Raw genomic sequence first — 12,500 nt, forward strand, 5'->3', positions numbered from 1 at the left:
GAAAGAAGGATGATTGAAAGGAGAGGAAGAGAATGATGCATAGAGGATTTCAATGAGCGTGGCTAGTGTTGTGCTGCGTAAATGAGGCTTTTCCTTTCTTCCTGCTGAGAACAGCCTCTCTTTGGCGCTACAGAATCATCCTGTCCACTTCACTCCGCACTCCACTTCAGCCACCACTACACCACATTATAAAAGACTAATATTATTTTACATTTTCTGGTGTGTGTAAAAACTGCCAATTACAGCTCATTCACCTTGATCTGACGGGTTTTTTCTCCCCTATTTTGAAGTCTATTTCCCGTTGTTCAGTGACGGAATAAGACAATACAGTACCATGGCTCTATTTCTTTTCCATAGCACTTCTTCGTTACTAGTACCATATTCCAGTGTTCATCCCTCGTCATGTAACTCAGCATTCGAGATGGAGAGATGGCAAATTTAGGCCAAGTATAAGTGGACAGAGTATAGTGTAGGTACAATGAATGCCAGCTGTTTCCATCCTTCCCTACCTTTTCACGTACCTCCCTAACCCACCTGCCTCCCTCTCCCTCACCCACCACCCTCCCTCCCTCACTCCCTCCCTTACCTACCTTCATACCGCTCTCACTCACGTCCCTCACCCATTTCACTCCCTCCCTCACCCACATCCCTACCTCCCTAACTTACCTGCCTCCCTCACCCACCTCCCTCGTTTCCTAACCATCCTCCCTCCATCACTCCCTCCCTCCCTCCCTCCCTTACAATACCTGACACACTTTAAATATGAAGGACAAGGGTTAAGTGGAATAAATATTGATGAAAAGGTTAAGGAGGAGAAATATTGATGTAAAAAACTATATTCTTTTCTTTTTCAGTTTCTTGGATCGTCTGGAGATGGTGAGGCGACCTGACTACCTGCCCACGGTACAGGTGTGGAAATAATTGGCTTTTTTTTCCTTTTTCCTCTCTCTCTCTCTCTCTCTCTCTCTCTCTCTCTCTCTCTCTCTCTCTCTCTCTCTCTCTCTCTCTCCCCACATCCCAAAGCTCAGCCACTCAATTAGACAGCACTACGGCCCCACATAATTCTCCATAGCACTCCTTCGTGACTAGCACCCAGTTCCAGCAGTAATCTCTCCTAATACCTCAGTCTTGAATATGAGATGCCCAATTTTTGCCAATTTGTAGTGAACATACGATATTATTATTATTATTATTATTATTATTCTATCTATCTATTGCCAGACGCCTCAATCCCGTTTGGGGTGACCACAAACAAATCGCCTCCAAGTCGCCCTGTCCCCCGCCATTTCACTGCCCTGCTCCCAACTCATACCCTCCTCTCTCATACACCTCTCCACCCCATCCCTCCATCTCATCCTCGGCCTCCCCCTCCCTCTCCCCCCCTCCACCTCACTCACATACACTCTTTTCGTCAGTCTTTCACCCTCCATCCTCTCCACATGGCCAAACCACCTCAGTGTATTCCTCATAACGCTTCCTATCACATCCACATCAACACCACAACGCTCCTTTATTATTATTATTATTATTATTATTATCATTATTGTTATTATTATTATTATTATTATTATTACTATTATTATTGTTATCATTATTATTGTTATTGTTATTATTATTATTATTATTATTATTATTATTATTGAGTTTTGGAGACAGGACTGTTACTAAAAGGGATCATGAAGCTTAGATCTAACCCCCCCCCCCCGATTTCAAAAAATTACCCAAAAATATATTTAAAATTTTCTGGAGGTGCAAAAATATTAAATAGATAAATAGATAAATAAAAATCAATAAAAGAGGGAGAGTTTATGTTTTTTTTTTCTTTTATTCTTGTTTTTGAGGTGTTTTTTTTTTTAGCTGGGGGGGGGGAGCTACTGAAGGGGTTGATTGTAGTTGTATGTGTCCTTCCTCTTCACTATAATCCACTGTCTCCCTATAATCCCCTCCTTCCCCCTCCCTATAATCCACTCCCTCCCCCTCCCTATAATCCCTCCCTCCCTATAATCCCTCCCTCCCTCTGTATAATCCACTCCCTCTCTATCTTTCTCTATAATCCACTCCCTCCCCTCCCTGTAATCCACTCCTTTTCTATAATCCATTACCTCTTTCTCTGTAATCCCCTCCCCTCCCCTCCCTCTCTGTAATCCACTCCCTTCCCTATAATCCACTCCCCCTCCCTCCCTGTAATCCACTCCCCTTCTGTAATCCACTCCCCCTCCCTCCCTGTAATCCATTCCCCTTCTGTAATCCACTCCCTCTCTATAATCCACTTCCTCCCCCTCCCTGTAATCCACTCCCCTTCTATACTCCACTCCCTCTCTCTCTATAATCCACTCCCTCCTCCTCCCTATACTCCACTCCCTTCCCCTCCCTAAAATCCACTCCCTTCCCCTCTCTATAATCCACTCCCCTCCCCTCCCTCCCTCTAATCCCTCCCCCTCCCTATAATCCACTCCCCTCCCTCTAATCCCTCCCCCTCCCCCAGGACATCCTCCACAGTCGCCGCCGCACCACGGACATCCAGAAGATCGAGTTTGAGGTCCAGGTGCCGCGGAGGTATGGTGGGGGCAGCCTGGCCTTCTGGATGTTTGACGTGGGGGGGCAGCGAGGCGAGAGGAAGAAGTGGATACAGGTGGGTGCCGTGGGGGTGTGGATGGGGGTGGGGTGGGGGAGTGGATGGGGTGAGGGAGTGAAGGGGTGGGGTGAGGGAGTGGATGTGTGTGTGTGTGTGTGTGTGTGTGTGTGTTGTGGTGGTGGTGGTGGACAAGTGAACCGGCAGAAGCACCATCCCTTCACCATCATCATCATCATCATCATCATCACCACCACCACAGTCTTGTTTCCCACTAAATTATATGATAGAAGGGATCCAGATCTTGGAATGTGAGGGCACAAATGCAGGGAAACATTCATTCATCACTCAAGCCTTGGCATTTTCTCAGCTTCATCTAACAGCCTAATACACACACACACACACACACACACACACACACACACACACACACACACACTGCATTGTGGTAGATCATGCTGTCAACCTCGAAGTCATGTTTACATATCCATACATACAACACTTCAACCATCCACGTCTATCCCTCAATATTTCTTGCATCCCGTACTTCCATGTATTGCATTTTCACACTTTCTCTTGCCATGTCTCTCCCCCATCTTCTTAACCTTCCCTTTTTCTCCCATCCTCAGATTCACTCATACATATGTACATTTTTTCACCCTAATATTTTCCACTGCAACTCCAGTCATTTCCGGCGGACCACTAGGGACGTCACCGCCTGCTGATAACGACAGAAAAGATTATGCTCAGGTGTTATTATGTTATCAGTGAAACTTCTCGTGATAAGGCCACCTATTGTGAAGGTGTGAGGACCTATTTGATTTGTGGTTTTAGCGTGGTAGCGGGTGCTTTATGGCTGCCTGGCCGGTGTTTGGCTTTGCATTATGAAGAGATGAGAGTCAGGAGTGTGCCTGTGTGGAAGAGTTTGTAATTTAGAATATTGTCACATTGCAGAGTCATGAATATAGTAGCCTAGAGATTACCAATTTATTCCAATATTTTGCGGAAAAAAAAAATAATAATAATTTGAAGAGTCGATTTGTTTGAATATTACTGTGAAGGCAAGATGCAGGAAAGCTCACACACACGTACACTGTGTTGACAACTCTGTAATCTTAACATATAACTATCGTAGCGGATTTAAGGTAAAGTAATAAAAAATAGCAAAATGTAATACAACCTAGGAACATTCACAAGTATCTCTATAGTAACTTAACCTTTCACACACCAAATCATTTCAAATTTAACTCGGCCTGCTACACACATCAACAGCAGCTGTATGTTTGGGATGTTGGTGACTGCACACCAGGTTTGAGTTAAATCTACAAGAGAAGGAGCGCTAGAGGTTTCCATCGATCTCCAAACACATACACTGACACATGACCACTTTACATGTTGCTGTCATCAGTAGGCTAATCTGACACCCTCGCCCAAGATGGCACAAACCGGGTCCTTACAGGTGGGCAAAGATTATGGAATGGCCTAGGGTGTCTTTGAATGGGTGTCCCTGCGTTCGTGACTCATCCAGTAAGGTGTGACACTGCTGGGAAGTTACAGCCACCTTTCCCCTCTCCATACTAACATATCCCTAGCTTATCTTAACGCTATACCTGCATTAAATCGATCTCATACAACACAGATATATCATTCTGTTCACCAATGTGGATATCTGGCATGAACGATATACTGTAATGAATTAATACCACAGCCACATTGACACGAAACAACACTACTTATTTTCAAAAACACGTACCATGTTACAGTAGCATTACATATACAAATATCAGAACATATTTTATACAGCTATATATGTAAGGCAGGGGAATGGTTTAATTTGTCAGGTAATGTATGAGAGAGTGAGGATGGTTGGAGAATGAGATACAAGGTGAAGGAGCAGACATCATATGCAGCACTCGTGAGAAATAGATTGCCAACACTAACATTTTACATAATATTGATCACCGAAATTATGTAGTTGATTAAGCCATGACATAAACCCTTCAACGGCTGTTTCATCTCGATTTAATACAACATCAGAGCAGAAAGAACCACTAACAAACGTCTTGAATATTAACTGCAGTGTGTGTGTGTGTGTGTGTGTGTGTGTGTGTGTGTGTGTGTGTGTGTGTGTGTGTGTGTGTGTGTGTGTGTGTGTGTGTGTGTGTGTGTCAGAGAATATCTCAATTTAACTTTGGCATGAAAACACAAATGACGTAAGTGGAGGATATCCTGTTGGAGTTTAGCAGACAATTTACTGGGTGAATTTCTGATCAATGTCTCACACGATGATGGTTGCTCCACAGAAATACATATGGCTTGTCCTGGGTGCCATTGCCAATAACAGCATTATAATTTTTGGCCAGGTATTCGACGGGATCCAGGCAGTGCTGTTCTTGGTCTCTGCCAGCTGCTTCGATCTGGTCATTAGGGAGGACGAGGAGACCAACCGCCTACAGGAATCCATCGACATCTTCAAGAGCGTTTGGCACTCCAGGTCGGTGCTTCTGTGCCATTAAAATTGTTATTATATTATTATCTTTTTTAGAGTTGTTTTCATTTTTTAGGGTTTTAGTTCTTTTGTATTCAGGTAGTATTTAAGTACATTATTCTCGTCTTAAAAGGAACACTGTCTTTCCCTGGCGGAGAAGCTCGTGTATCCCAGTGATAAGTAGTGCTATACTAATCAGATGCAAGCATACTCGGCTGGTTGACTGGCAGGGATCAGATGAAAAGTGTTTCCCCTCTTAATTTACGATTTAGCTGACCCTTCACGGTCCAACAGTAGCTGAAACCTGCATCTAAGCCACCGTCACAAGTCCTTACAAGCCACGGCCCCTGTTCTCAGCAGGGATGGAGAAAATGGCCATGCCAGAATTAAAACTTCCCTAGGACCACGGGTACTAAGAATCTCTGAGTCTCACAGTCTAAACTTTGGGCCATACAGCGTCCTGATTCTTGCTGATAAATCGAACTTGTCTGTTCTTTAAGAGTTGAGAGATATAAATTGGGATATAAACAGTCTAGTAAGGTCAGAAGACTAACTGAAGTTTTCACAGAACACTCTCATGGTCACATGTTGTGCTACAAGGGCAAATTGGGAAAAAAGTACATGGTGCAGAATTTTTGGTCAGGAAGCACATAAGTAGTACGAGTATTTAATATTGAAAACTTCTTCGATATAAACAAAAGAGTAACTGGCCTAATGATAAAACTGAATAAGAGATGAAAATGAAGATAATCAAAATACGAGTAAATGATTTAACATCAGCCTGTGAGGATGAAGAAAGAAAAAAAATATGAAAAGAAGGTATGAAAAAGCATAAAACCCAGTATTCATTTGTACTGGGAGACCAAAAAGCAAAAGCAGAAAAAACAAGTGATGCATTGGTTAAAAATTTGGAACAGGCGGTCGAAATGTTAGGGGCAGAAATGCTGTTTGAACTGACTGAGATAAACAGTCTTGGATGTGTGATTATTTTTTTTCCCCCAGAAGAAATAAAGTACACCATATGGTGAACCAAACAGGGGGGAAAAAAGACTACATCTTCACTGTCAAAGCAGATGCTGAGACAGTGAGGAATGCAACTACACTGAAGAGAATAAATTTAGAAGTGACCACGGAATGGTTAGGAGTCAAGTGGTACGGGACTGCAAAAGGGTGAGAGGCTGACTCCAGGCAAACAGCCAAACCTTGTAGCAGTGAGAGTGATGGCAGCAGAGGTCCGTTCGTTAGTGCAGAATAAGTACTTGCAGTTGATGTACGAAGTAGATGTTGACGCAGAATAAAGGAATAAGGTCAGTAAAATACCTAAAGCATCTGTAGGAGTAGTTGCAAGGAGAGTGGAAAGGTTACAAGAGGATGAGAAAAAGGCAGAGTATAAGAGAGAAGTGGAGGAACGATTGGGCAAATATGAATTGGAGCAGATGGGGGACGTGGAAGGTGTGTGTAGAATATTTACAGAAGAAATATGTGCAGCATGTGATGTGGTGTGTGGAAGGAAGAGAAGACGGAGGGGGGTGCAAGGAACAGCGTGGTGGACTGAAGAGGTGAAACGGGCTGTGGCACAAAAGAAGAAGGCATACAATGAATGGATGAGAAATAGGGGCGTGGAAGAAGTTGAGAGGCGGAAGAGAGAGTTATATGTAGAAAGAAAGAGAGAGGTGAAAAGATTAGTAAGAGAGAGTAAGAAGAGAGTGGATGAGGAATTTGGAAGGAATTTGAGTGTAAAGTGGAGGGACTGTAAGAAAATGTTCTGGAAAGAGGTGAAAAGAGTAAGACAGGGTGGAAGTGAAGTTAGCAGGGGAGTGAAAGATAAAAATGGTAGATTACTAGTGGAGAAGGGAGAAAAAGTGAGCAGATGGAGAGAACACTTTAAGGAATTGTTGAACGTGGAGGATGGAAGTAATGCGAGTATAAGTGGCTGGGGAATGGCTGGGAGAAGGAGGGAGGTGAGAAGACAGGAAGAAATCAGTAGGATAGAAGTTGTGGAAGCAATGAAGAAAGTTAAATCAGGGAAAGCCCCAGGAATTGATGGAGTGTGTGGTGAAATGCTGAAGCATGAGGGAGAGATAGTAGTAGAATGGATGTGGAAGATGTGCAGATTGGCCTGGGAGGAAGGTAGAGTCCCGGAGGATTGGAAGTCAGGTATAATTATTCCCTTGTACAAAGGAAAAGGGGAAAAAGAAGTGTGTGGTAATCATAGGGGCATTTGTCTTCTTAGTATAATAGGAAAAGTGTATGGTAGGATACTTATTGACAGAGTTAGAGAAAGAACAGAGAAATTAGTTGGAGAAGAACAGGGAGGCTTTAGGAAGGGAAGAGGTTGTGTAGATCAGATATTCATTCTCAGATCTTTAGTGGAAAAGTTTCTAGAGAAGGGAAAGAAGTTGTATGCGGCTTTCATGGATTTGGAGAAAGCATATGACAGGGTGGATAGACTAGGATTGTGGAAAGTGTTAAGAATATATGGAGTAGATGGGAAGTTGTTGAATGCTGTGAAGAGTATGTACGATGGTGCGAAGGCTGCAGTGCGTGTGGATGGTGAACTAAGTGAATTTTTCTCTTTGAAAGTTGGGTTGAAACAGGGATGTGTCATGTCTCCATGGTTGTTCAATCTGTACATGGATGGGGTAATAAAAGAGGTACAAGGTAGGGTAGTGGATGTTGGAGTGGCCCTGGTGAGAGAGGATAGTGTTTGGAAACTCCCTGTACTGTTGTTTGCGGATGATACTGTGTTGTTGAGTGAAGACGAAGGGGAGCTGCAAGGCTTGGTGGATGAGTTTGAGAGAGTGTGTAAGAAACGGAATCTAAAGGTGAATGTAGGGAAGAGTAAAGTGATGGTCTTTGAGAGAGGTGAAGTCAGTGAATGTACAGCGAGGTTGGATGGTGAGGAACTGGAAAATGTGAGTACGTTTAAGTACTTGGGTAGTGTGATGAGTAAGGATGGAGGTTTGGAGGGTGAAGTGCTTGAAAGGGTACAGCAGGGAAGAAAGGTTGCTGGTTCTTTGAAAGCAGTGATAAGAAACAGGGAAGTGAGCATGGAAGTGAAAAAGTTACTACATGACAGTATTGTGATACCAACTCTAACGTATGGAAGTGAAGCTTGGACGTTGTTGGAAGGACACAAGTCAAGAGTGAGAGCAGTGGAAATGAGTTATTTAAGAGGAGCCTGTGGAGTCACATGGAGAGACAGGCCGACGAATAAGGATATAAAGGAGCGTTGTGGTGTTGATGTGGATGTGATAGGAAGCGTTATGAGGAACACACTGAGGTGGTTTGGCCATGTGGAGAGGATGGAGGGTGAAAGACTGACGAAGAGAGTGTATGTGAGTGAGGTGGAGGGGGAAAGAGGGAGGGGGAGGCCGAGGATGAGATGGAGAGATGGGGTGGAGAGGTATATGAGAGAGGGGGGTGTGAGTTGGGAGCAGGGGAGTGAAATGACGGGGGACAGGGCGACTTGGAGGCGATTTGTTTGTGGCCACCCCAAACGGGATTGAGGCGTCTGGCAATAGATAGATAGATAGAGATCTGTAGAACCAGGAGGAAGGAAACCCAGAAACGACAACACTCAACTATCAGACGAAAATGTAAATGAGCGAAGGACATGGAAAGAGCACAGTGAAGTTAAAAGAAAAAAGAGCAAAAAGTGAAGCCAGCTGAATGTTAAACCTGAGCGGAAATGAAGAAGCTTTTAAGACAAGAAAATCTCAAGACAGCCAAGCGGGGGCAACCAAACTAACGGATAAGTAACAAATATAATGACTGATGAAGAGCCCGTTCAGGATAGGGAGGAGGTGGATACAGGGATTTTTAGCATTAACTCAGAAGTTTAGAAAGTCTTGATGGGGATGAACAGGGGTAAGACAGAGGATGATGCTGGTGACTTTGCATTAAAAGAATCGGCAAAACCATTTACGAAATAATGCCCAAATGCTGAAAAAAGGGCGTTCCCTGATCCACAGACAATGCGACAGTCAAGATACAAAGAACTGCTTTTCAATAAGTCTTTTCCCTGATTTGTATATACGTATCAGAATTCTTGTATATCATATTAGTCCTACTCTAGATATAACTCACTCCTAGAACAAACCAGATGTTGTAGTGGTTTTTAGTATATCAGTTTAGTATATCAATTTAGTCGTACTGTAGATGTAACTCATTCATAGAACAAACCAGATTTTGTAGTGGTTTTTAGTATATCAGTTTAGTGTATCAATTTAGTCCTACTCTAGATGTAACTCATTCATAGGACAAACCAGATTTTGTAGTGGTTTTTCAACAAGGTATTTATCAGGTGATCGAGAATAATCGAAATCTTTATGTAGGGCATTTGCTGATTAAGAGAAACATTTGACGCATTTGAAACAGCGACAGTGATGAGAGCAGCTCCAGGATAAGGTGTAGAAGAAACGTTGATATAAAGATTTTTAGAGTTAACGCTGCCACAGTACAACGGCGGAAGGAAAGTCAGAAAATGTAAACAAAGGGAGGCGCTAGACAAGATGTTTACATCCAAGTTAACGACGTTCTCAGACAGACTGGGATAGCAGAGAAATTAAACGATGAGCGACACGAGCGAGTGAACATTGATTTATCGACGACATAGTTCATTTCAGTGAGTCAGGTGATATACTACAAGAAATGAGTTGATCTGGGCCGGAAGCGCTTGAAAGAAGGTTTGAAAATAAGTGTGAAGGTGAGAGTTATCTTTAAAACGTTCACTCCCAGCCATTGCTGGTTCCTCAAAAATTCTGGCTTCATCGTGTGTCTGAAGTTTGTTATTATTATTATTATTATTATTATTATTATTATTATTATTACTATTGTTGCTGTTGTTGTTGTTATTATTATTATTATTATTATTATTATTATTATTATCATATTATTATTATTATTATTATTATTACAAGGAGTAGAATTATTATTATTATTATTATTATTATTGTTATTATTATTATTATTACAAGGAGTAGAATTATTATTATTATTATTATTATTATTGTTATTATTATTATTATTACAAGGAGTAGAATTATTATTATTATTATTATTATTATTATTACATGGAGTAGAATTATTATTATTATTATTATTATTATTATTACAAGGAGTAAAATTATTATTATTATTATCATTATTATTATTATTATTTTACAGGTTCCTCAAAAACTCAGGCTTCATTGTGTTTCTGAATAAACAAGATATCCTGAAGGAGAAGGTTGTAGACAAGGGCAAGAATATCGGTGACTTTTTCCCTGACTACGCCCACTACCAGCTGCAGGCCAAGGGTGAGACGGGGTGACGGGATGAGGCTGGGATGATGGGAGTGAGGCGGGGTGACATGATGAGGCTGGGGTGATGGGGTGAGGCTGGGATGATGGGAGTGAGGCTAGGGTGATGGGGTGAGGCTGGGGTGATGGGTGAGGCTGGGGTGACGGGGGTGAGGCGGGGTGATGGGGAGACTGGGTTGATGGGGTGAGGTTGTGGTGATGTGGGTGAGATAGAATTAAGTTGTGTATATGTGAGTCTGTTTGAGCGTTTGTTCGTTTCTCTCACGCAAATGGTCTTAGTATTATCAACCTAATTTTTTTTTTAATTATTGTTTTACCGTTACCGTTTTACTAATACTTTTCTCTATTTCTCCCAAACAGATAAGGTAGACCAGGAAAACGAGGAATATCTAAGAACTCGGTGTTTTATTAGGGAGAAATTTCTTGTAAGTATGATTTATTTATTTATTTATTATACTGGTGTCTGGTCATTGCAATTTTCAGACAGATTTACGCTCGAATCCCCGTCGTAACTCGGATTGGCTTTTGCAGGAGGGACTACGGATTAGGGAAGATTTTGCGGTCTCCTTTCCGTGACCTTCCTGCAGAAAAACATAACTCCAGCTAATATTCGTCCCGTAACTCACATTTGTTTTTTGTTTTTTCCCAGGAGACACAGGAGTCATAGGAAAACTCTGCTTTCTCCCATCCTTGTACTTCCTACATACATAAATTAAAGTTATGAAAAGAGGTTCATCGTAAAATGTGTCATATCCCATTTCCTCGTCCTTGGCCTGAAATAAATATTCCTCCAACTTGATTACTGATTTTTACCTGCGGCGATAGCTAGCAGGTCAGTGGGAGACCAGCGTTCTTCTTCTTCTTCTTCTTACGGATGTGTTCAAGGGAGGTCTTGACATAAAAGTGGTCCCACAAAAGGTTGTTTGACACAGAGAATCCAAGTTTGCTGTCGGATGGCAGCAACTTAAGTAAAGTTCTTCATTTACGAGTGAGCTCATTCAGACATAAAGGTGGTCCTGTATAATTATTTGATATGCCTAGTTACTTTTTACGGCAAACTGTTTGAAACAAGAGTCTCGCCGCAGGTCTCAGAGCAATTCTGCTCTTGTTTTTCTTTTTTTCACCTTTTACTCCTCATATTCTGCTTCTGGTTCATTTCCTTGTCATGATTCACTTTAAACGCCATTTTCTCCTATTTCTGTTTCTTTTTTCTCCATTCTTTATCGTTCATTTTATCAACTTCCACTTCATTTCTTAACCATTCTTCACTTTTTATCCTAAGCCCTCTCTCCGTATGAACTTTTTCTTCTTATCTTTGTTTTATTTCTTCCTGTTTGTGCATTATTTCCTCACTGTTGGCGCTTTTTCCCCTATTTCTGCTTTATTTTCTCCCCGTTTGAGTTTTTTCCCTGTTTGTGATTCATTGTCTCCCTGTTTGCGCTTTATTTTTTCTCTGTTTCTGCTTCATTTTCCCCGTTTCTGTTCTTTCGCCACTTTCCCGTTTACTCCCTGTCTGAACCCCTCCCGTTTCCCACCGTTGTGCAGGAAATATCCAGGGAGGTTGTGGCGCGCGAGGGAAGGATTCTGGCGCCAGGGTTCCGTCCGCTCGAGGAGAAGGAGACGCCCCGAGAGTGTTTTACCCACTTCACCACCGCCACAGACACCAACAACGTGAGGCTGGTCTTCGAGGACGTGCACAACATGATTATACTGTGGAACCTCCGTCAGATGGGCGTGGATCTGTCTTAGCTTGCTCTCACCGGCACATTCTTTAACGTTCGGTCGGTTGGTCTGTGTAGGGAGTGCTGCCAACGCTGCTAAGTCGTATTTGTGCTTCCTTTGCTAACTGCCTCGCTAGACGACAGGAATTTGACAGCAACATGAACTTCTTTTCTTGGAGTAAATTTTAAGGCATATCATTACTCAAATCATTAGTCATTATTGCAACCATTTTCACTTACCATCATCGCCCTACCCATCCCCAGTACAATTCCAGCTCATTATCTCTTGGTCCTCCACGCCTATTTCAGCCTCTCACTTTCATTCGTGATTAACAACTTGAAATAGACCTTCAGTGCACTAAAACTTCTAATTCTACAACAGCCATTTCCATAGGGTACACGTTCCTGCCCCCGCC

General features: G+C 42.3%; 1 protein-coding gene across 1 annotated transcript in view; it reads left to right on the forward strand.

Annotated features, from left to right (window-relative positions):
* LOC145414040 (guanine nucleotide-binding protein G(s) subunit alpha-like) overlaps positions 1-12,485 on the forward strand; it is a 35,585-nt gene extending 23,100 nt beyond the window's left edge. The window contains exons 5-10 of the mRNA XM_080283604.1: positions 855-909; positions 2,486-2,632; positions 4,936-5,066; positions 10,230-10,360; positions 10,724-10,788; positions 11,909-12,485. Coding sequence (XP_080139730.1) covers positions 855-909; positions 2,486-2,632; positions 4,936-5,066; positions 10,230-10,360; positions 10,724-10,788; positions 11,909-12,112 — 733 coding nt within the window. The 3' untranslated portion in view covers positions 12,113-12,485. The remainder of the gene's footprint in view (positions 1-854; positions 910-2,485; positions 2,633-4,935; positions 5,067-10,229; positions 10,361-10,723; positions 10,789-11,908) is intronic.
* Positions 12,486-12,500: the final 15 nt, after the last annotated feature.

This window comes from Coenobita brevimanus, chromosome 98, assembly GCF_032717465.1.
Source record: "Coenobita brevimanus isolate Jiangsu-jjx chromosome 98, ASM3271746v2, whole genome shotgun sequence".
Lineage (NCBI taxonomy): Eukaryota > Metazoa > Arthropoda > Malacostraca > Decapoda > Coenobitidae > Coenobita > Coenobita brevimanus.